This window comes from Aquarana catesbeiana, linkage group LG05 (assembly GCF_042186555.1).
Source record: "Aquarana catesbeiana isolate 2022-GZ linkage group LG05, ASM4218655v1, whole genome shotgun sequence".
NCBI lineage: Eukaryota > Metazoa > Chordata > Amphibia > Anura > Ranidae > Aquarana > Aquarana catesbeiana.
The window spans coordinates 499,229,927-499,254,103 of record NC_133328.1 but is presented as its reverse complement, the minus strand read 5'-3'; the positions used below and the strand labels follow the sequence as shown (position 1 = coordinate 499,254,103).

Here is a 24,177-nt window from a genome sequence, read left to right as displayed (position 1 = left end):
TGATGCAGCATTGTAATATCAGAGGCAGCTAGGGATGGAAGAAGTAAAAATGAAATGGGAATGGCACAATAAAACTATTAAACATACACGCATTATTGTAAATATTTTATTATATTTTTTCATGTGACGACACTGAAGAAATTACACTTTGCTACAATGTAATGTAGTGAGCGTACAGCTTGTATAACAGTGTAAACTTGCTGTACCCTTAAAATAACTCAACACACAGCCATTAATGTCTAAACTGCTGGCAACAAAAGTGAGTACACCCCTAAGTGAAAATGTCCAAATTGGGACCAATTAGTAATTTTCCCTCCCCAGTGTCGTGTGACTTGTTAGTGTTACAAGGTCTCAGGTGTGAATGGAGAGCAGGTTTGTTAAATTTGGTGTTAATGCTCTCAATCTCTCATACTGGTCACTGGAAGTTCAACATTACACCTCATGGCAAAGTACTCTCAGGATCTGAAAAAAAGAATTGTTGCTCTACATAAAGATGGCCTAGGCTATAAGATGATTGCCAAGACCCTGAAACTGAGCTGCTGTGCGGTGGCCAAGACCATACAGCGGTTTAACAGGACAGGTTCCACTCAGAACAGGCTTTGCCATGGTCGACCAAAGTTGAGTGCACGTTCTCAGCGTCATATCCAGAGATTGTCTTTGGGAAATAGACGTATGAGTGCTGCCAGCATTGCTGCAGAGGTAGAAGGGGTGGGGGGGGTCAGCCTGTCAGTGCTCAGACCATACACCGCACACTGCATCAAATTGGTCTGCATGGCTGTTGTCCCAGAAGGAAGCCTCTTCTAAAGATGATGTACAAGAAAGCCCGCAAACAGTTTGCTGAGGACAAGCAGACTAAGGACATGGATTACTGGAACTATGTCCTGTGGTCTGATGAGACCAAGATGAACTTATTTGGTTCAGATGGTGTAGAGCGTGTGTTCCGGCAACCAGGTGAGGAGTACAAAAAGACAAATGTGTCTTGCCTACAGTCAAGCATGGTGGTTGGAGTGTCATGGTCTGGGGCTGCATGAGTGCTGCCGGCACTGGGGAGCTAGAGTTCTTTGAGGGAACCATGAATGCCAGCATGTACTGTGACATACTGAAGCAGAGCATGAACCCCTCCCTTCGGAAACTGGGCTGCATATTGCAACATAACGACCCCAAACACACCTCCAAGATGACCATTGCCTTGCTAAAGAAACTGAGGGTAAAGGTGATGGACTAGCCAAGCATGTCTCCAGACCTAAACCCTATTGAGCATCTGTGGGGCATCCTCAAATAGAAGTTGGAGGAGCGCAAGGTCTCTAACATCCGCCAACTCTGTGATGTTGTCATGGAGGAGTGGGAGAGGACTCCAGTGGCAACCTGTGAAGCTCTGGTGAACTCCATGCCCAAGAGGGTTAAGGTAGTGTTAGAAAATAATAGTGGCCACACAAAATATTAACACTTTGGGTCTAATTTGGACATTTTCACTTAGAGGTGTACTCACTTTTGTTGCCAGCGGTTTGGACATTAATGGCTGTGTTGAGTTATTTTGAGGGGACAGCAAATTTACACTGTTATACAAGCTGTACATTCACTACATTGTAGCAAAGTGTTATTTCTTCAGTGTCGTTGCATGAAAAGATATGATAAAATATTTACAAATATGTGAAGGGTGTACTCACTTTTGTGAGATACTGTCTATATACACATATACATATATACACACCCATACATAACCACTACCTTGGCCAGGCTCCATAATAATAGGAAGGGAGGTAGAAGGTGGAGAAGACACCTGGAGATGTCTTCCCTCTGACTGCCTGGCTTAAATTAACTTATAGGCTGTTTAAATAGGAAATCTCGGCCAGGGTGTACCAAGATGGCCGCTGCTTAGCCTTAGAAGGCTACTGCACATGCGCCGTGATGTTCCGCTGTGACCCCGCCCCCCCAGGTGGCGAAGCTGTGCTCAGAGGCGCGCACGAAGCGCCCACACACAGAAGGGGGCGGTATGCCGGTGCATACAGAGGCAGAGTCAGGCCGCTGGCGGTTCCAGGAAGCGATCCAAGGAGGGGGGGCGGCATGCTGGCGTAGCTAAAAGCAGTATCAGGAATTTCGCCACTGGAGGCTCCAGAAAGGTACCTTGCTTGGGATAGCCAGCCAAAGCCACAGAGGAGAAGGAAATGCTCCTGGATCTCTCCACAGGCGCCAAAAAGATCCACAGAAAAACGGGCTCCCATACTTATATTGTGCATTTAGCAGCCCAAGTAATGGGACTCCATACTGCAGGAGAGCATGAACCTGCAATGGTCACACCATATGTCGGTGAGGTAGGGCTGGACTGTGATCCTGCAGGGATGAGGACAGGAAAAAGAATACCTGAGTGGGGGAGTAACACTTTTTTTTTTTTTTTTTTTATAGAGTTATGTGGTCCTGTGGGTTGGTCGAGGGCAGAGCCACCAACCATTGGTATGCTGCCATGGAGGCACCAGGAAAACCGTATACTGTGAAAAAAGTCGATGATATCAGAATATCAGATAATCAAATGAGTGACATCCTAGGAAAAAGTTCAATCCACAACTTCACCAAGAAGTACCAATAGACTAGTGTACCTCCACCATATAAAATACCAGCTTATCAGATAGCATGCTTAAACCTGTGGCTATAACCCAGCCAGGGTCCTTGATCCAAGGCAGCAGTGACAGCACTTCCGGGTATAGCAGATGGACAAACTACAACAAGCTTGCAGGTAGATATGGGTAGGTGCTCGAGCCACAGCTGTAACGGTCAGCTACCAAAAAATAAAGAGGAACTTGCATAATGTAACCCGTACAGTAATCAGTTTATTTAAGTAAAAATTCTAGGCACTTACATGGTAAAAGAAGATTAAAATGTAAAACCGGCCGGTAAACAGGCGAACACCCGTCCACTGCAGAGCGCGATGACGTCAGCACGTCCAACCTCCTGATGCACGTTTAGTCATATAATGACATAGTCTGGGGCACAGGCGAAGCACTGACGCGTTATATAAGGAAGCAGGGAACCAAGCCTCGTTCTGCGTCATGGGATGGAACCATATATCTTCCGCATGGAGGTCCGGACTCCGGATCCGCCATGTTAAAAATTGGTAAAAATTGTATTGTAATCAGCTAAAAATAACAATCATATCATATAAAAGTGATTCTTATTCTAAGAGGACAGGAACTTTCTATAATTAAATATACTAATCTGGTGTCAGCTTGACTAGTGGTAAGCCACTCCATAAAACCAACTGGAAATCAAATCCCAGCCAATAGGTAATGAATGCCAACACCTCAACGGGCCAAATACCCAGGAGGAAGTGTCAATTATCATGATCAGCTAGATAATGGCAACCATTTTAAAGGTGCCATGCGGGCCAAAGCCAGATACAAATATTTAGTTAAAAACCAAATCGCTCGCTGTATTATACGTTGACACCAATAATAGGGGAATATGTAATAATTGGAAAAATAATTTTATTTTAATAAAAAGTGGAAAGTGGAATTGATGATATCTCCTCCTTAATAAAAGGAAGGGATATCATACCTGAATAATGGTCCGATGGGGCAATGGAAGAACCTTCCAAAGCAAATATAACTGTATGCTCACACTGGACAAGATAATCCCCAATATGTTAAGGGAAAACCCGCTAACCCCAACAAGGGGAATTAGAAACATCCCCCCAAAAGGCGTCTCCACCACAGACTCAGAACGAGTTTACACCAGTAAATTCAAAAATAAAACATAAAATCAAGTCATGCTTAAGAATTGTCTATAAAGGCATTCAAGTCCACGTCCACGTTCAACCCGAATGGGACGTAGTATTTAATTTTGTAAATCCCAAGACATTTCTAGTCTTGAAATACTTCTGACCAGAAAGCTGCCTCTCCATGATGGGCAATATTTATCTATACCCATAAAAATGGTTCTAGAAATTTTTTTTTTTGTGGACCAAAAGAGTGTTTAGACACTGAGTGTTTCAGAAAGCCACTCTTAATAATCATAATATGCTCATTAAGTCTCACAGAGAGGGGGGCGCTTTGTCCGGCCCACATATTGGAGCCCGCAAGGGCACTGGTTCAAATAAACGACCCCTTTGTGCAACACGTAATGAATGGTTCATTTTCATGTTCTCTTGAGGTACTAGTTGAAGAGAACCTATGTGTACGTCTTTGGGTACAGCCATTGAGGGAGCACACACGACGACACCTGCATTGATAAAATCCAGCCAGATTTTCAAAGAAACCGGCCTTGATAATAGGAGGGTTCAAGACGTTCGGTGCCACTCTATTACGAAGAGAAGGAGCTCCCTTATACACCATTTGTGGTCTATTAGGGAGAACGGTTCGTAGAACCTGGCCATTGTTGATAATATGCCAATGTTTATTTATCAAATTCTTAATGCTTTTACGCTGAACAGAGTAAGTAGTGATGAAGGGAACCTGGGAGACCTGATTTTCACGTGGTGGCTTGACTCTCAAAAGATCTTGCCTATCTAAAAGGTTAATCTCTTCCAGGACAGTACTTAAAGAATCTCTATTATATCTCTTCTCCTCAAATCTTTGGGTTAGGACAGCTGCCTGAGTCAAAAATTCCTTATTGTTTGTACAATTGCACTTTAAGCGAATGTATTGGCTTTTCGGAACAGACTTAAGCCATGGCTCGTGGTGGCAGCTGTCCACAGGAATATAAGAGTTCCTGTCCGTATTCTTAAAGTGAGTGGAAGTAACAAAATGACCCTCAGATATTGTGATATTGAGATCCAAAAAATTGATGCTTGATTGACTTGCCACAAAGCTCAAATGGATACCCCTAGAATTGGTATTAAGGTATTCCATAAAGAGCTGAAGGTCGTCACGACCACCATTCCAAAGGAGGAGGACGTCGTCAATATACCTTGCCTATAGCGTAAGCTGGGGTCTCTGGCAAACATGGACGACGTCATCCTCCCATAAGGCCATAAACAAATCGGCCAAACTGGGGGCATATTGAGCCCCCATCACAACCCCTCTTTCCTGGTGAAAGATTTGTCCCTCAAACCAGAAATAGATCCATGATGAAGAGGATCTGTTCATCAAGTAAACCTGAGTCATGTCTAAGATAGTATTCTATGGCAAAAAGGCCTAAGTTGTGCGGTATAATTGTATAAAGTGACGTCAGCTGTAACAAGCCACATACCCTCTGTGGGCTTATGGCTAGACAAAAGATTGATCACATGTCTAGAGTCTCTAATATGTGAAGCCATTTTAGACCCCGGGGGGCAGGAGAGATGCTTGTGTATCTTAGGTAGATAATAAATTACTGGTGTACGTGGTGCTTTTGGAACAAGATACAATTTTTTTCTTTTTTGTTTATGATTCCTTGACTAAATCCTCTCTGTATAACATCTAACTCTCTCTGATAAGAAGTCTTACAAAAACAGTGGGGTATATGTATCACGATCCCCAAGGATCCCATACATTTCTTTCATATAGTCACACCTATTCAGTATGACGACCCCCCTTTATCAGCAGGTCTGATGATTAGCTCTTTGTTGTCGCACAGAGTCAAGACCGGCTGATATTTCCGGTCTTGGACGGACTTTACTTTTTGTTTTTTGGTTTTTTTTCAATATCTTTTATTAATATTAAACATTAGATCATGTACAAAAACTTTAATAAAATCAGATAGCATATTATCCATCACACAAATTCCTACTTCACTGTGACTACATTCCATTTTACCACTAAACCTCTAACCCCCTCCCCTTACCCTCCCTACTTTCCCACCCCTCCCCTGCTCTGGATCGGGTTATTATGTCACTTACAGCTTTAAATGTACCTGCATTTATTATGATCATGCTCCAAGCATTTCTGCAAACTTCAATGTATGTTTAAATATGTGCCAATCTCTCAATTTTTCCTCAAATCCCACCCATCCCTCTTCCCCACTAAATCTCAAATACTCCATGTTATATATGTCATCTACTCTGTTACTCCAGCTCCTCAGTGTGGGGGTCTCTGGGTCTTGCCAGTGCTTGAGGATTAGGCTTTTGGCTGTGTTCAGGAGTGAGGGGACCAGGCTTTTTGTATATTGGTTGACTGGTATTTTCGTGCTATGGAATAGACACTCCCACAGGTCTTCCTGGACTTCCTTTTTTTGTTATATCTTTTATTTTCTGTATTATTTCTCTACAGAATTGTTTAATTTTAGGACACGCCCACCATATGTGGGACATGGTTCCCCGTTCTCCACAGCCCCTCCAACAGCACTGCAAAGTCTCCGATTGAAACTATGGGCCTTATCTGGGGTTATATACCACCGTGCTAAACTTTTAAAACTACTTTCTATCATGTTACTGTCCTGTGATGTTATAAAAACCAAACTTATAATTTTTCTCATCTCAAACCCATTCACCTGTGTCCCTAACTCCTCTTCCCTTTTACTGATGTATGGCGGCTTCCCCATCCCATTCCCTTCCATAAATATTTTATATGTTACCGAAATCCCCTTTCTTTTTACCCCCTCCGTACATAGTTTCTCCATCGTCAGCAAATTATCTGCTGACCTCACCATTTGGGGGAGGAAATTGAAGAAGTATTTAAGATGGGACTACCGCCATTCATCTATCACCATTAAATCTTTTTTTGTTTTAAATCTTGAAATGTGCAAAACCTTCCCCTAACCATTACATCTTTTAATTGTGCATTCTGTTTTTTGATCCAGTTTCCAAACAAATCACTTTTCCCCAGTGGAAAATACTCTATGTCCTTCAGTGCAATACATGGGGAATTATAGCTCCAGTTTTCCTTTTTGTGTATCATATTCCACGTCTCTAGTGCTTTAAGTGTCATCTTATGTGATTTCTCACCTATGTTCCTCAGATGTGTAAGTATCCAAATCATTTTCCCCAGCTCTGTCTTACTAATTGTATTTTCCAGTTCCACCCATCTTTTATTTTTATAATTTTTTGCCCATTCAATAACCCGAGCAAGAAGAACCGCATTATGGTAGTTCTTAAAATCTGGGACTCCCAGGTCCCCCTGCTTTCTGTCTCTTGTTAGTATTTGTAGTCTAATTCTTGTTTTTTTCCCCTTCCAGATATACCTATGGAGTATTGTTTTCCATATTTTAAAATACGCTTGTGGGAGGGGGATTGGCAGCATCTGAAATTGATGCATGATTTTAGGCAAAAGACTCATTTTAAATAGATTAATTCTCCCCAACCAAGACACATATCTTGACACTATCTTACTTAAATCTTTTTTTAATTTCATTTAACAATGGCAGGAAATTTGATTGATAGAGCATGTCCACGTGCGTTGTAATTTTAACCCCTAAATATTTGAACTCTTTCTCTCTCCAAATAAATGGGAACAACTCCTGATAAATAAGAGCCTCCTCTACAGGGACAGCTATATTCAGGATTTCCAATTTAACCGGATTTATTTTAAAGTTTGAGCATTAACCATACTGTTTTATTTCTTTCATCAAGTTGGGCAGAGTTATCCTGGGGCAGGTCACAAAAAACAAAACATCATCGGGGTATGCAGCCATCTTGTGCTCCGTTTCTCCTAACCTGAGCCCCCTGATGTCTTATTTTTGCCAACAACGGTTCAAGTGACAATACAAACAGGAGGGGGAATAGGGGGTATCCTTGTCTGGTGCCGTTGTACATTTCAAAGGGCTCAGAGACCTAGCCATTTACTTTCACCCTTGCTGTGGGGTGTTTATAAAGCGCTCCTACCCACTGCATAAATCTGTTACCTATACCCATCTCCGCTAGGGCTTTTCCCATGAACCCTCAGTCTACCCTGTCAAAAGCTTTTTCAGTGTCGATTGACAGGAGTAGACCGGGGGTCCCAGACTCCTTCAATTCATGTTCTGCCAACAATATCCTAATACCATTATCTCTGCATTCTCTTCTGGGTACAAACCCTGCCTGGTCAGAATGTACTAGCTCGCTCAATAATAGTTTCAGCCCTCCAACCATTACCTTGGCAAACAACTTTTTGTCGTCGTTCAGCAATGAAATTGGCCTGTAACTCAAGCAAAGTAGCGTCTTTTCCCTCTTTTGGACTGATAGTTATAGCCACCTCTAGTGCCTCTTTTCTTATTACCCACTTCGTTCCTATCCCGTTTATGTATGTACACAGTTTTGGAACCAGGATATCTCCAATCTTTCTATAGTATAACATTGTTAGGCCATCTGGGCCTGGACTCTTACCCAGGGGAGACCCTCTTAATATTTTTTTTATCTCTTCTTCTGTTACAGGTTCTTCTAGCCCACTCCTTTGCTCCTCTGAAATTCTATTTTTTGCTCAGGTGTTTCGTTTTTATTAATCGCATATAGTTTCGCATAATGTTCTTGGAAAATTTTTGCTATCCCTGATGTTTTATAAACCCTTTTTCCTGTACTGTCTTGTATTTTTTCTATGTAGTTTGTTGCTGTTTTCTTTTTTAACATCCTAGCCAGGTGTTTTCCGATTTTATTTCCCCACTTTTACCTTTCCTTTTTAATCTTATTATAGGCCAACTGTGTATCCTACTCAACTAGTTCTTTCAGTTCCTCTCTTTTACAGATGAGGGTCGCCATAATCTCCTCTTTATTTCCTGTTTTTTTGTGTTGCTGTTCTATTCCGGTAATATCTTTTATCAGGGTGTTCTTTCTGCTAATCCCTGCCTTTTTTCTTTCTGTTCCTAATTGGATCAGTATATCTCTGACATATGCCTTATGGGCTTCCCACAATGTGGCTTCCGATATTTCTTCCGTGTTGTTAATTTTAAAGTACCACTCTAATTCCTGCCTGATCCTCTCTTCTGCCTCTTTATCCTGTAATAGCTCTTCAGTTAGTCTCCAGGGAGTTGTTCTATTTGGCTTTTCCTCGTTCTTAATTCCCATCATTACCGGTGCATGATGAGAGAATGTGGCGATTTTAATATCAGTTTTAACAATTGTCTCGAGCAGTTGGTCTACCAAAAAAAATCTATTCTTGAGTACGTCCCGTGCACAGAAGAGAAGAATGTATAATCTCAGCGTTTTGCATTTTGCGTTCGCCAAATGTCTATCAGTCTGGTTCTGTAGTAGTCTTTTTTAATGCCTTCCGCAGTACATACCCAGTCCTCTGTGCACTTGACGGACAATCCATCCCCAGTGACATACTAAAATTAAAATCTCCGCCCAAAATAGTGTGTCCTTTCTTGACGTCCATGAATTTTTTTATAATGTTAATTGCGTATTTTATTGGATTACTGTTGGGGCAATAGATATTTGCCAGGGAGTATTCTTCCTCGTTAATTTTACCCTTCAAGAACAGATATCGCCCTTCCGGGTCTGTGATTCTGTCCTCTAGGACAAACCTTACTCCTCTGGCAAATCCTATGGCAATCCCTTTAGCTCTTTTTATTGGGGAGTCTCCATAGTACCAGACAGGGTAGTCTCGAGATTATTTTAAATTGGAGTCATGTGATATATGAGTATCTTGCAATAAAACTATATCCGCTTTATAGTGTTTAATCTCTCTTATTACATTGTTTCTTTTTATTGGAGCATTTAGCCCACGTACATTATAGGTCATACAGTTAAGGGTGGTCATCTCTGCACACTGTGCTCCAGGACATCCATTCCCTTCTCCCTCCCCTACATCTCCAGGAGCACCGTGGGCAGAGACCCCCCTTTCCCCTCATCCTTCTTTTGAACCCTGCCAGAGCAGATGCCTAAGCAACCACTCCTGCTTTCCCACCCTCTCCCGTTCACCTTTCCCCCTCCCCCCTTCCTTTAGGGTGATTGGCCTCCCCGTGGCTCATGGTTCCAAGGCCATCTACCTCCTCCTGGCCCTTTGGTTCCCCCCAAAGGTTGGACTTAATCTGTGGGTCCTGTAAGGCTCGCTGCTCCCCACAAAACTGATAGCCCGTCCCCCGCCCCCTCCCCCATACATTTTACACATACTAGGGATGCACCGAAATTTCAGCCACCGATACATATCCAAAATATAGCAAAAGCCGAAAGAGAATTCTTGCCGATACTGGCGCCGAAAATCGCGCATGCGCATTAGAGGCGGCAGAACCAGCGGGTGACGTCACTCATGTGGGCGGCGTGCACGTTCCTCGCGGTTAAGAGGCCACACGTTCCCTGCTGAGGACTAAAAAAGGATTGGTTAATTTTTATTTTATTTTTTGAAGCTGCCTCCTGGGGTTTAGCTTTTAAATTGATTTCGTCCTTTTTTTTTTTACCCCCCTCAGAATTCACTCCCACTATAAATCATTCTATGATATTATTCCACGTTACCAGCAAAGGTGGACCATGTCTGAAGTGTGGAAATATTTTAAAGTTTCTGATAAAGACCCCAAATTTGCAATCTGTACTCTTTGCTCAGCAGAAATTTCAAGAGGTGGTACAGTGCCAAAGAATTTTTCAACAACAGGTTTGATACACCACCTGAAAACACGTCATCCAGTTCAGCACTCTGATTACAAGAAAACAGTGCCACTTTCAAAAAGTGCCTCAGGCTTAACACCATCTGTGGCCACAGTGTTTGAAAAGGTTAAAAAATATGCAAGTGATAGTCCCAAAGCTCATGCCATTACAGCTAAAATTATGGAATTTATTGCATTAGATGACCAGCCATTCTCTGTTGTGGAGGACATTGGATTCTGTAGGCTCATGCAACATATTGAGCCGCGTTACTCACTACCAAGCAGACGCTACTTTGCAGATACCAGTCTACATGAATTGTTTAGCAGTGTTAGAAAACACGTTCAGGAGCTCATGACTACCGACATCATAGCAATCAGTTTTACTACCGATATTTGGAGTTCAGATGTCAGTTCAACGAGCATGCTCAGCCTGACAGCGCAGTGGATAGATGACAAATTTCAATTGCAAAACATCCTACTTAACGCACGTGAGTTTTTTGGATCACATACTGCAGCAGCAATATCTGAAGCTTTAAAAAACATACTTGGCACATTGAGAAGTCTAAAAGGCATTTGATTGTCCGAGACAGTGCATGGCAAAGGCAATGGAGGACAGTGAACTTCAAAGCATACCGTGCATGGCACACACGCTACAATTGGCTTTGAATAAAGGATTGCTGAGTCAGCGCACCATATCTGATATCGTATCAAAAGGAAGAAAAATTGTGGGTCACTTTAAGCATTCTCCGCTTGCTTATTCCAGATTACAAGCTTTGCAGATGCAGTTTGGAATGGCACCGAAACGACTGCAGCAAGATGTAGCCACTCGTTGGAACAGCACCTACTATATGCTACAAAGTCTTTTCGAACAAAAGCGTGTTTTAGCTGCATACATTGCAGATTACGAGCTGCCAGCAACACAGTGGATGTTAGTTGAAAATAGTTTGTCTCTTCTATCTCCGTTTGAACAGTTAACAAAAGAAATAAGCTCAGCTAATGCTTCCATTGCTGAAGTTATCCCCTTGATTGCTGCACTGAAGCGTCTGCTTGGAAAAGAGGTAGAAACAGACCATGGCGTAAAAACGGCTAAAACCACTCTAATGTAGGCCGTTACCAACCGGTTTCGAGACACCGAGTCCAACCCTAGTTCAACCATTCTGTACTGCATTGCAACAGTTCTAGATCCTCGATTTAAAGAGCATTATTTTAATGTGGAGAAAAGGCAGCGTTCACGGGAAATGATACTGGCACAAATGGAGGTGGTGGAAGCATCTAGTGAAGGAGTTTTGAGGTGTCGCACAGAAGAAAGTGAGAAACGGTCACAAGTGAAGAGGAAAACACTCCCTCCATATCTGATATGTTTGAACAAATTTTACACTAATGCACCCCAATCCATAGCGGTGCCACAACAAGTGCAGCTACCCAACAGCTGGACATTTATTTAGCTCAGCAGCCTATTGCCAGAAGCGACAATCCCCTTGAGTACTGGCGCATCAACAAAGAACATTTTCTTTTGCTTGCACAGATTGCACACAGATATTTATCTGCCCCAAGCACCAGTACAGAGAGTGAGAGACTATTCAGTCTAGCATCTCATATTCTTGATGAGAAGAGAAGCCGTCTCTTCTGTGAGAAAGCTGAACAGCTTTTGTTCTTAAAGCGAAATCTGCCACTTTTACTGAAATAGATTTAAAAATCCGTAGCATAGACCAATTTATTTACCATGTTGAACATAGTAAATGAATTGGTATTGGACTGTGCTATTGGACAATTGGAACATACAACATAGTATGATTGACTACCTAGTATGTTCCAATTGTCTAGTTGTGCCGTTTGTTGGTTGTTCATTGTAGTTCTTTTACAGTTTTTTGCACTTCAATTTAAGAGAGAACTCCAGCTTTTGAACTACTGTACCATAGTTTGTTGCTGTTGGGCTAAACTATGTCTCTCCCTAAGCTGTCAGCCCGCTGCATGTGTAAATGCAAAACTGTATGTTCTGTATCTGTGGCTGTCTACATACTACAGTACTATCCCGCACTGTGTTCCGGTTATGGGCAGTGACTTCCATAAACACAGACTAGACTAGTCTACATTGCTTGCTGTGATTGGCTGAGCACCGCTGCTGTAGACTAGGCTGTGTTCCACTTCCAGGATGTCCCCGCCCATACCCGGAGCGGAACACAGTGCGGTCTACTGTATGACTAGTATGTATCTAACCCGCAGCTACATACATACACTTTTATATGGCACATCCAGCCGCTGACACCTTAGGGAGAAAACTTGGGGTAAAAAACTACTAGTTCTCATTTAAGTTGAAAAAAAATAATAAAATAAAAATTTTATTATAGCATAGCAGATAGCACTGTACTATGTTATATTTAAAAAAACTGTGAAACAGAATAACGGCCTTCTGCCATATTATTTCTGTTATGGTTAGTTATACATAGTTTGTTCTGTTGTTGGGCCAAACTATGTCATTGTCTCTCCCAAAGCTGTCAGCCCGCTGCATGTGCAAAACTGTATGTTCTGTTCTGTATCTGTGGCTGTCTACATACTACAGTACGCACTGTGTTCCGGGTATGGGGCGGTGACTTCCATAAACACAGACTAGTCTACATTGCTTGCTGTGATTGGCTGAGCACCGCTGCTGTAGACTAGTCTGTGTTCCAGGATGTCTCCGCCCATACCCGGGGCCGGAACACAGTGCGGTCTACTGTATGTATGTAACACGCAGCTACATACATACACTTATCGCACATCCAGCCGCTGACACCTTAGGGAGAGAGTACAGAATTACTAGTTCTGATGTAAGTTGGAAATTAATAAACTATAAAAAAGTCAGTCTTTGGCATTTTTATATTATTATTATATTAGTATTAATTATTATTATTAATATTATTATTTATTTTATTTTTTTTTATGCCTGTTTTATTTGGTATGGTGGTGCAATGTGCACTGACTGCAGTCTTATTTTATTTTGTTTTTATCTTCTGTGTCCACTGTCCAATTTTATGTTGGTTACTTTTTATTAAAGTACTTTTTGACATTACTGGATTGTAGTATTCTTTTCTTCATAAAATTAATGAATAAGTTGAATATAAATAATATAACAAATACAAATGTAACACAATTTTGTATATCCAATAATTTTTTTGTGTAATATATATAAAAAAAAGCCTGTTTCGGTGCTGTTTCGTTATCGGTTTCGGTTTTCGGGACCAAGGAAGATTTATTTTCGGTATCGGTTTCGGCACCAAAAAACCCATTCGGTGCATCCCTAACTCATGCTCATATCCCTCCCTCCCCCCCCCCCCTCCTCTACCTTTTATTTTCCTTATAATCGGTTGCCATCTCTGATCCTCCATGGTCGGGGTGCTATTTTGAGCCTCCCACCAACCTGGTATTTCAACCATTGGTATGTCCAGTCTCTCACAGAAAATAGCCATGTCTTCTGGGTGTCTCAGGGTTGCAGACCGTCCCTCTTTTCTCCCTATTAAACATGCTGGGAACCCCCAGGAGTACTGTACATTATTTAGTTTCAAATGCTCCAGTAAGGGTTTCAGAATTCTTCGAGCCAGGGTCTCGGGTAAAAGGTCAGGAAATATCTGCATGGTGGACTCTTCATGTTTAATCGGGTGTTTATTTTTTTAAACTATGCCAGATCCGTTCTTTGTCCTGGAAATAATGGAATCTTGCTATTATGTCTCTCGGTATTTCCGCAGCCAGTGTAGCTGGCTTTCTTAGCCGATGGACCCTTTCAAATTTTATTTTTCAGTCTCTGTTAGACCCAGCATCTGCCTAAATATTTTATCCATTTTTATTTGCATGTCTTCTTGCGTATCTGGGACTCCCCTTATTCTAAGATTTTTCCTTCGATTCCAGTTCTCCTGATCTTCCAGCCGATACATTATGTCTCTCTGCTCTTTCTGTAGTCCTGCCATCTGCTCTTTCAAGTCCTTTTATTGCAGTTGTTTGTAAATCCAATTGATCTTCTGTACTTTCTACCCTTCTTAAGCTATGATTTAAGTCCTCATGTAGGGTAGCCATTTCCCCCTTGTAAGATGACTCTAATTTTGCAAACATCTCCGCCATCTCACTAGGTTCAGTTACCAGCTCTTCCTCTTTGTCCTCCCCGATGCTTGCTGCTATGTCTGTTGACTCTGAGTCCTTAAGTTGTTTTCTCTGTCCATTTTTTTGGGCTCCCTCTGGAGTTTTTTTTACTTGTGGCCCCTGACTGTTTCCCCAGGCTCTCTGTCCCCCCTTCCTGTGTCATATACTTTTTTTTATAGAGCCAGGACTCGCGCTCATTTTGGGTGGGTTTACACTTGTTCCTTTTATAGATCTACCCCTCATCCTGTGCTTTGTTTAAGCTTAGGTAAAAAATCCGGTATAATAGTTTTTTGTAGGAGTCAGCTATTTCAATTCAAAACTGCTGGCTTCAGGTAGGCCCAGAGGCTTCGAGTGTGAGTGACTGCTTAATTACAGTTTTACTGTGTGACCTTATCTGTGTTTCAGCTTTCACAGTGGTTAATACAGAATGTTCTTAGGGGGTGTGCTTTATGAAATATACACAGCTCACGGTGTTTTACCTTATAATTCTAGAGTGATCATTTCTGAGACCTTTTCTTGTTTCAGCAAAAGTACAGGGGTACGCTGTATGATACAGGGGCGGGAAGAGGGTCTCACCATCCCTTCTCTCCCCTTACTTTCATATACCAAGCCTTTCAAGTTAGTCTTTGCCTCCACTATATATCCACCTTCCACCTTGCTTCATCTAGGTTGCCTTTGTTTACTGTTTCATACCGTTTTACACCTATACAGATTATGCACAGCACCTCCGCTTACATAGTCTGGCCCGCTGTGCAACCAGTGGTACTGTTTTTTTACGTTCTGCACATGCACTTATATGCTTTACATGCTTTACAAACTATAACCTTGCTGATAGTTTGTTGATTATATTGACAGGGTTATCGCTGTTATCGTATTTACCAAGTTTTAGTCCATCCAGTACTAATGCAATGTGCGTACAGTTAAGGTACAGATAAGGTACAATAGAAGTACAAGTCACTCACCCCTCTGTTTCACTCCTGGGAGTTTCCGGGTCTGTTGCTTCAGTGATTGTTTTATAACTGCGTTATAAGCGACTCAGTTGCCGTACCTGTAGCTTTTTTTGGTTTTTTTTATCAGCATGTGGGTCAGGAGGGCTCCGGAGGGTCCGTTTAGCCGAGCACAGGGGCAGGGAGGGACGCCGAGGACTTCTCTTGTCCTTCAATCCAGCCTGCCTTCACTCCCTCTGCAGCTTGCCTCTTCCCAGCCAGGACCAGTGCCTTCTGCCAGCACTCACCCTCTCGCTGCCTCCACTGCACGATGGACACGGGGGACCAGTGAGCCCCTGATGTAACATCCTCCTGTGTGGTTGTCCGTGGAAACCGATGTGTATTTTTCGGCGTAACCCGGGACCATTGCGTGCTCTCGCTGACTCTCCACTCTCGAGCCCTCGGCTGGTCTGCAAACAGGGAGGAGGGGGGAAGGATTGGAAGCAGAGAGGGAGACTCGCGGGTTTTTTGCAGGCCATCAGCAGCAGCTGCGTCTGTCAGGCTCCCACATCAGGCCCACCCTCTACCGTGGGCGGACCTTTTTGATAGCTCATCAAGGTCCCTCAACAACATGTCCCTGAAGACTTTGAGAGAAGGTGCCAAAGCACCAGGGGGTTGAATAAAGAGGCGTTTGAAAGCCCAGAGTGTAGATAATCCGTAGATGTCAACCTGTTGTCATCAATGGGGTTGGAAAGCATATAACGCTTGATGTTTAACTTGCGTATAAATCTATGTATATCCATGTAGATCTCAAATTTATTGAGCCTACGCGGAGGGGCATAGTTGAGGCCTTTATCGAAGACCAGTTTCTCCGATTCACTCAGTCACTGTGCTCAGATTACAGATTCCAGCCCCAACTGTAGTCTCTTTCTTTTTCCTCCCCCCTCTAGTTCCTCTCTTTGGTCTCCTGACCAATGGGGGCTAAATATGCCCCCAGTTTGGCCAATTTGTTTATGGCCTTATGGGAGGAGGACGTTGTCCATGTTTGCCAGAGACCCCAGCTTGCGCTGTGAGCGAGGTACATTGACTACGTCCTCCTCCTTTGGAATGTTGGTCGTGACGACCTCAAGCTCTTTATAGAATACCTTAATACCAATTCTAGGGGTATCCATTTAGCTTTGTGGCAAGTCAATCAACCATCAGTTTTTTGGATCTCAACATCACAATATCTGAGGGTCATTTTGTTACTTCCACTCACTTTAAGAATACGGACAGGAACTCTTATATTCCTATGGACAGCTGCCACCACGAGTCGTGGCTTGAGTCTGTTCCGAAAAGCCAATACATGCTCTTAAAGTGCAATTGTACGAACAATGAGGAACTTTTGACTCAGGCAGCCGTCTTAACCCAAAGATTTGAGGAGAAGGTATATAATAGAGATTCTTTAAGTACTGTCCTGGAAGAGACTAACCTTTTAGATAGGCAAGATCTTTTGAGAGTCAAACCACCACGTGAAAATCAGGTCTCCCAGGTTCCCTTCATCACTACTTACTCTGTTCAGCATAAAAGCATTAAGAATTTGATAAATAAACATTGGCATATTATCAACAATGACCAGATTCTACGAACCGTTCTCCCTAATAGACCACAAATGGTGTATAAGGGAGCTCCCTCTCTTCGTAATAGAGTGGCACCGAACGTCTTGAACTCTCCTATTATCAAGGCCAGTTTATTTGAAAATCTGGCTGGATTTTATCAATGCAGAAGGTGTCGTGTGTGCTCCCACAATGGCTGCACCCAAAGACGTACACATATGTTCTCTTCAACTAGTACCTCAAGAGAACATGAAATTGAACTGTTCATTACGTGTTTCACAGAGGGGGTCGTTTATTTGATCCAGTGCCCTTGCGGGCTCCAATATGTGGGCCGGACAAAGCGCCCCCTCTCTGTGAGACTTAATGAGCATATTACGAATATTAAGAGTGGCTTTCTGAAACACTCAGTGTCTAAACACTATATTTTGGTCCACAATAAAGACCGTTCTAGGACCATTTTTATGGGTATAGATAAATATTGCCCATAATGGAGAGGCAGCTCTCTGGTCAGAAGTATTTCAAGACTAGAAATGTCTTGGATTTACCAAATTAAATGCTACGTCCCATTTGGGTTGAATGTGGACGTGGACTTGAATGCCTTTGATAGACAATTCTTAAGCATGACTTGATTTTATGTTTTGTTTTTGAATTTACTGGTGTAAACTCGTTCTGAGTCTGTGGTGGAGACGCCTTTTGGGGGGGTGTTTCTAATTCCCCTTGTTGGGGTTAGCGGGTTTTCCCTTAACATATTGGGGACTATGCTGTCCAGTGTGAGCATACAGTTATATTTGCTTTGGAAGGTTGTCACTGCTGCCTTGGATCAAGGACCCTGGCTGGGTTATAGCCACAGGCTTCCTTAAGCTTGCTATCTGGTAAGCTTGTATTTTATATGGTGGAGGTACACTAGTCCATTGGTGCTTCTTGGTGAAGTTGTGGATTGACCTTTTTCCTAGGATGTCACTCATTTGATTATCTGATATCACAGACTTTTTTCACAGTATACTGTTTTTTTATCACATTCATTTGGTTATTATATTCACAGACTTTTTCACAATGTTTCACATTATCATTGCATTAGGTATTTGTTATTTAAACGCAGCTTTATTGCTCTTACTATTTTATATAGATTGGCATGCAATTGTGCTTGCTTTATGCTGAAACCCTGAACGAGCAAACAAAAAATGTTAATCCAGGGCTATATATTCTGCGCAAATTTTTATGTAAATATGGTAATCTTTTATACAAAACTCTATCTAAGCCTAACCTGAATTGTTATAGAGGAGACAATATACTGTATGTGCAGAGTAATCATTTGTCTTTACAGAAACATGGAAAGGAACTGGACAAATTTTGTGGAAAAGATGGATCCCAGCTTGTTGCTATCAAAGCTGAAGAATTCAATAAAAAATTTACTACAGTCTTGACAAAAATTAAAGAACAACAACCAAAAGAGCCAGGAAACCTAAAAGAATATTCTCCATGGATGACAAATTTTAAGCCAGAATTTTCCAGAAACGAATTAGAGATTCCTGGTCAGTATTTGTCTCCACCTGTATTTCACAAGACACAGGGCATGTTTATGATCGTGACCACTGGTTATGCTGCCATCTTCAGGTGAATAGACACTGGTTGGAAAAAAAGCAGGGTTCCCTGTCCAGGCACCACCCCTCCTAGCACAGCTTATCATAATTTAGTTATGACCTAAGGACAAAATATGTGTCTTTGAAGTCGCTCTGAAAATTCCTCTTCGTGGTGTTAGCCTGTGGTTTTATAACTGTCTATTCTGTACACCCCTGCTAGGGAAGGGAAAGGCTTAATCGTATCAGAGAGACTTACCCCAGATCCAGTTATGCAAGAATGAGGATGGCCTGTAATGTTGCCAATCTGCACTGGATCCTAAGGACGTGGTGATCCCCTGGGGGGCATCGTATCTCTGAAGGCCCTTTCAGGCTTGCCTACTGTGATGCGCAAAGATTGGGCTTAAAGTAGTTGTAAAGCCATTGATTGGAATTCTGGAATTTTTGCCAGCCCCTCTGTAATAATAAGATATACTTCACAGTATGTGTTTTTTATGAAAATTTGGCTGCTACATACCTTTTGCACATCGCCGATCTGCAGTCACGTGACCACCCCCTGCTCTCCTTCCCCCATCCAAGGACTGCAGTGGGAGGGGCTGAGATTTCTCTCTGACAGCCAGGTGATGTGAAAAAGGTATGTAGCTACCAAATTTTCAAAAAACACATACACTATAAAGCATAGCTGATTATTACAGAGGGGCTAGCGGGTATTCCGATCAGTAACTTTATTGCTGCACGGGATAACAGCAGGAGGGGAGGGGCAGGTTTTTTTTCGTTTGTTTTCAGCTCACACACAGGAGCTGACAGGCAGGGAGGGAAGAAAGAGAGGGAGAGCACCAGTGACCTGGATAAGTTAAAGCACATCAGTTCCTGGCTATGCATGTTTTGGGATTATTGCTTGGATCTATAGTACATACTACATTATATTATTTTATACCATCAGACACACCCCAGTGCTAAGCACACAAACTGTTTTGAAGGTTCTACAAAGGATATCTACATCTCTATGGGTCCACCCACCCTACCTCCTCTATAAATTTCAGGAGTGCCATACAGTGAGTTCCACCACCTGTTAGCCTCGGTGGGGGGGGCGGGGGATGGTTTGTCCAGGCCTGGATCAAGATAGCAACTAAGGTCTCCCATACGGTACAGTGGTAGGTCAGTAATGTCCTTAACACCTCAGGATTAAATAGAGGCGGCACATACACAAAGGCTAAGATACATTTAAGTTTAAAAATGTGACACATCAAGAATACATATCTGCCTTCAGTGTCCATTAGTTTATCAAAAACCTGGAAATCCAGGGTACGATGTATAAGTACACTCACTCCCCGGGAGAAGGAGGTGTGAGTAGAGTGAAATGCCCATCCTAGCCATGCAAAGTTTAAACAGGACAGTGTGTCCTCTGTAAGGTGAGTCTCCTGTAAAGCACAGATAGCGGGCAGATGCCTTCAGAGTGCAGTAGAAACCATGGTTCATTTAAGTGGGTTTTGGAGCCCCCTAATGTTCCAGGAGACAATAGGGACAGCAGCCATCAAAAGACCAAGTATAACTAAAGCGCAGGATATCATGACTGCGCAACCACAAAATGAAAGGCCATCTACGATTGTACTCATTGGGTTCCCAAGCACATGATCCCGTTATGACATGCTGACAATGTGTGTGATCAGTTATCCAATAATATAGCCACAATCGACCTACAGTGCCTTGAAAAAGTATTCTTACCTCTTGAAATTTTCCACATTTTGTCATATTCCAACCAAAAACGTAAATGTATTTTATTGGGATTTTATGTGATAGACCAACACAAAGTGGCACATAATTGTGAAGTGGAAGGAAAATGATAAATGCTTTTCAGAATGTTTTACAAATAAATATGTGAAAAGTGTGGCGTGCATTTTTATTCAGCCCCCCTGAGTCATTACTTTGTAGAACCACCTTTCGCTGCAATTACAACGCCCCTGCCAAAAAACACTAATAGCCTTTTTGTGCATGGACACATAGGATAACATGCTGGGGAGTTTACTGGCTGCAGAAAAAAATGTCTGAAGCCAAAAACAGCAGCTGTAAAAACGTCCAGTGTGCATGAGGCCTTACAGTGAGTGCAAAGATCCTATTTTTACTGACATTTTTTTCTTTGTCACATTGTCTTGTAGGCCAGTATAATGGAAAAAGCAAACCTCTGCCTGAGTACCATGTAAAGATTTCTGGATTTGATGAAAGGGTATGTGTTCTTTTCATGTCTATCTCTGTTTAGGCACATTCAAATTATATGAATATTACAGCGGCATATGGGGGTAACCGCTTAACCACTTCAGCCCCGGAAGGATTTTCCCCCTTCCTGACCAGGACATTTTTTGCAATACGGCACTGCATCGCTTTAACTGACAATTGAGCGGTCGTGCGATGTTGTAGCTTTCTTTTGGTGGTATTTGATCACCTCTGCGTTTTTTATTTTTTGCACTATAAACAAAAAAGAGCAACAATTTTGAAAAAAAAAACAATATTTTGTACTTTTTGCTATAATAAATATCCCCCAAAAAATATTTGTTCATCAGTTTAGGCCGATATATATTCTTCTACATATTTTTGGTAAAAAAAAATTGCAATAAGCGTATATTGATTGGTTTACGCAAAAGTTATAGCGTCTACAAAATAGGGGATAGATTTATGGCATTTTTTTTTTTTTTTTCCTAGTAATAGCGGCAATCTAAGATTTTTATCAGGACTGCAACATTGCAGCGGACAGATCGGACACTTTTGACACTTGTTTGGGACCATTGACATTTATACAGCGATTAGAGCTAAAAATAGCCACTGATTAAAGTATAAATGTGACTGGCAGGGAAGGGGTTAACACTAGGGGGTGATCAAGGGGTTTACTGTGTTCCCTAGGTGTGTTCTAACTCTGGGGGTGGAGTGGGACTGACTACAGGAGGAGACCGATCAATGTTCCTAGATACTAGTAACACACGATCTGTCTCTACGCCCCTCCCCTGACAGGACGTGGATCTGTGTTCACACACAGATCAACATTCCTGCTCTGTCACAAGTGATCGCGGGTGCCTGGCGGACATTGCGCCCGCCAGGCAGGTGCATCGGCTTCTGGGAATACGCGGCGGGCACGCGCCTGCTAGATTGTCTTAAAGGAGGGACGTATACTTACGGCAATTTGCGCAGCAGTGCCAACCTGCCGCAGTATAACTGCGGTGGCTGGTCAGCTAGCGATTAAAGGAAAGCTGTGATTTGTCAGTGTCATGCCTCAGTGATTGTACTTTTTTGATTCTGAAAACTTCTCTGACTGGGTCTATCTGTCTGAAATCAATGGTCGTATTCATTGTAAACCACCCACATTATTCTTGGCAGCTATAGACCATGTGATCTCTTGCCTAGACATCATGTCTTATGAGGAAGCTTTGGGAGTGGTGTTTTTTTTTTTTTCTTGGCGTGCTAGAGATGTATAAAGCCTGATTTCCACCTTTACTGTAACTTTAGTTCATTTGGGCCAAGTTGGCCCAAGCACATTATTTTACACACTAACAGGTACGTCTCCTGGGTGTGCTGAATAAACTGTACTATATAAAGCCTCCGCTACATACAGTATACAGCACTGTGTTCTAGCAGTGGGGTGGAAACTTCCCTTCCCACACCCTGAACAAAATAAAATTGGGCTGAATGCTGCTCAACTATTCATAGGAAATTGTCATGTCATCGCCTGCCTCTCTGCCTTAGTCAGAGGAAGCTTTGTATTTATTTTGAGAACACAAGGCTGCCTATAAATGGCTGAGCAGTCCTCAGCCCAACTCGGTTTGGTTCAGGGCGTGGGAAGGGAAGTTTCCATCCCACAGTCACAACACTGCACTGTATACTCTATGTAGCTAAGGTGGCATACACTTTTTGTATGCAACCACAAAGAGTTATTATCAGCACTCCAAGTAGATTACAACACTACAATGCCAAATCAACACTTAATGCAGTAATAATATCTCAAAACAATCATAACATAAAAACTGTGCACTAAAAGATAACATACAACATGGTGTAACACACAGTCTGTGTCAAATATACATGAACAGGTGTCAAAAAAGTTCCCTGTGCTGATATGACCTCTTTTTTGTGGTTGCAAATATTTAAAGTGGGTGTAAACCCTAAGGCCCCTTTCACACGGGACGGATCCCTGATGATCCGCCCCGTGAACCTCCGCTTGCTCAGCGGGGATCACTCTGTTGATCCCCGCTGAGCCGGCAGATGACAGGGCGGTCCTTGTACACTGTACAGGGACCACCCTGTCAGATCTCCGTTCTCCCCTATGGGGGATCGGATGAACACGGACCATAGCGGGGACGGATGATATCGAATGTCAGCGGATGTTCATCCGCTGACACCCGCTATCCCATAGGGATGCGTGTATATCCGTATTTCATCTGAAAACAGATGGATGAAATACGGACATACGGTCCGCACCTGTGAAAGGGGCCTTACATGTACCCAGTGACGTGAATCAGCTGGAGCTACCTCCCCTGTCACATTTTTTCACTTGGTGTCAGGAAAACTTGTCAGAAGTGATTCATGCTGATAGCAAAGGAACGAAGCAGCAGACAGAAATGACACTTGGTTCTCTTAACTGAGATAAATACACACATTATGGAGGGATATGCTTTGCTCATATTTCATGTCTAGGTTTATAACCACTTTAAGGTTTTTTTTTTTTTTTTTTTTTTTTTTTTAGTACAGCTGTTTATTCTTTTTCACTCAGCACACTCACTGATCACAAAGTGGGTTTAATTTTAAGATTCAGATAGTCTTGCAAGCAAATAAAATATCTAATTAATAGTGTTAAGCAGGCAGCAAGGAACGCACTCCCAATATAAATGTGCAAAAAAGTTTAACTTAAAAATTGCTGCGCTAATAAACCATCAACACCGTGAAATATAATAAATTGCATAAACCTTAGCCAAACACATATCAATGATCTCTTGACGTGTGAAATCAAATTAAAACGTGTCAATAATTATTTTTCTTCCTCAAATAATCCAAATAAACTGACCCAGTGCTTCAGTGAAATCAAGTAAGATGAGGCTTTCATAATCTTCACAAATCCTCTAAAGTCCTTATATAAATTCACCTAAGTACTCCCCCATTAGGTATGCACTCACTTCATGAAGTGTGACCTCACATTTAAGTTTGGTCAAAAACAGCCTTTTAGTCACCTTGGACTAATGAATCGTGTCTTCCTCTATTCCGTCCTATCAGTTTTTCTCCACCATTGCTTGAAATATACAGTGGATATAACAAGTCTACACACCCCTGAGACAATAATAATAAATGATGAGACAAAGTAAAATAATTTCAGAACTTTTTCCACCTTTAATGTGACCTATAAATTGTACAACTCAATTGAAAAACAAGCTGAAATCTTTAAAGGGGAAGGAGTAAAAATAAAATAATGTGGTTGCATAAGTGTGCACACCCTCTTATAACTGTGGATGTAGCTGTGTTCAGAATTAAGCAATCACTTTCAAATTCATGTTAAACAGGAGTCAGTACACACCTGCCACCATTTAAAGTACC

At 42.1% G+C, this 24,177-nt stretch overlaps 1 protein-coding gene across 2 annotated transcripts in view; it reads left to right on the top strand.

Annotated features, from left to right (window-relative positions):
- Positions 1-24,177, top strand: part of PRKDC (protein kinase, DNA-activated, catalytic subunit) — a 712,087-nt gene that overhangs the window by 603,410 nt on the left and 84,500 nt on the right. For both annotated transcript variants that reach the window (XR_012244521.1, XM_073631567.1), the window contains exons 77-78: positions 18,354-18,561; positions 20,763-20,830. Coding sequence is in view for 1 of the 2 variants with exons in the window: in XM_073631567.1 (XP_073487668.1) it covers positions 18,354-18,561; positions 20,763-20,830 (276 nt within the window). In the remaining variant the exon portion in view is untranslated. The remainder of the gene's footprint in view (positions 1-18,353; positions 18,562-20,762; positions 20,831-24,177) is intronic.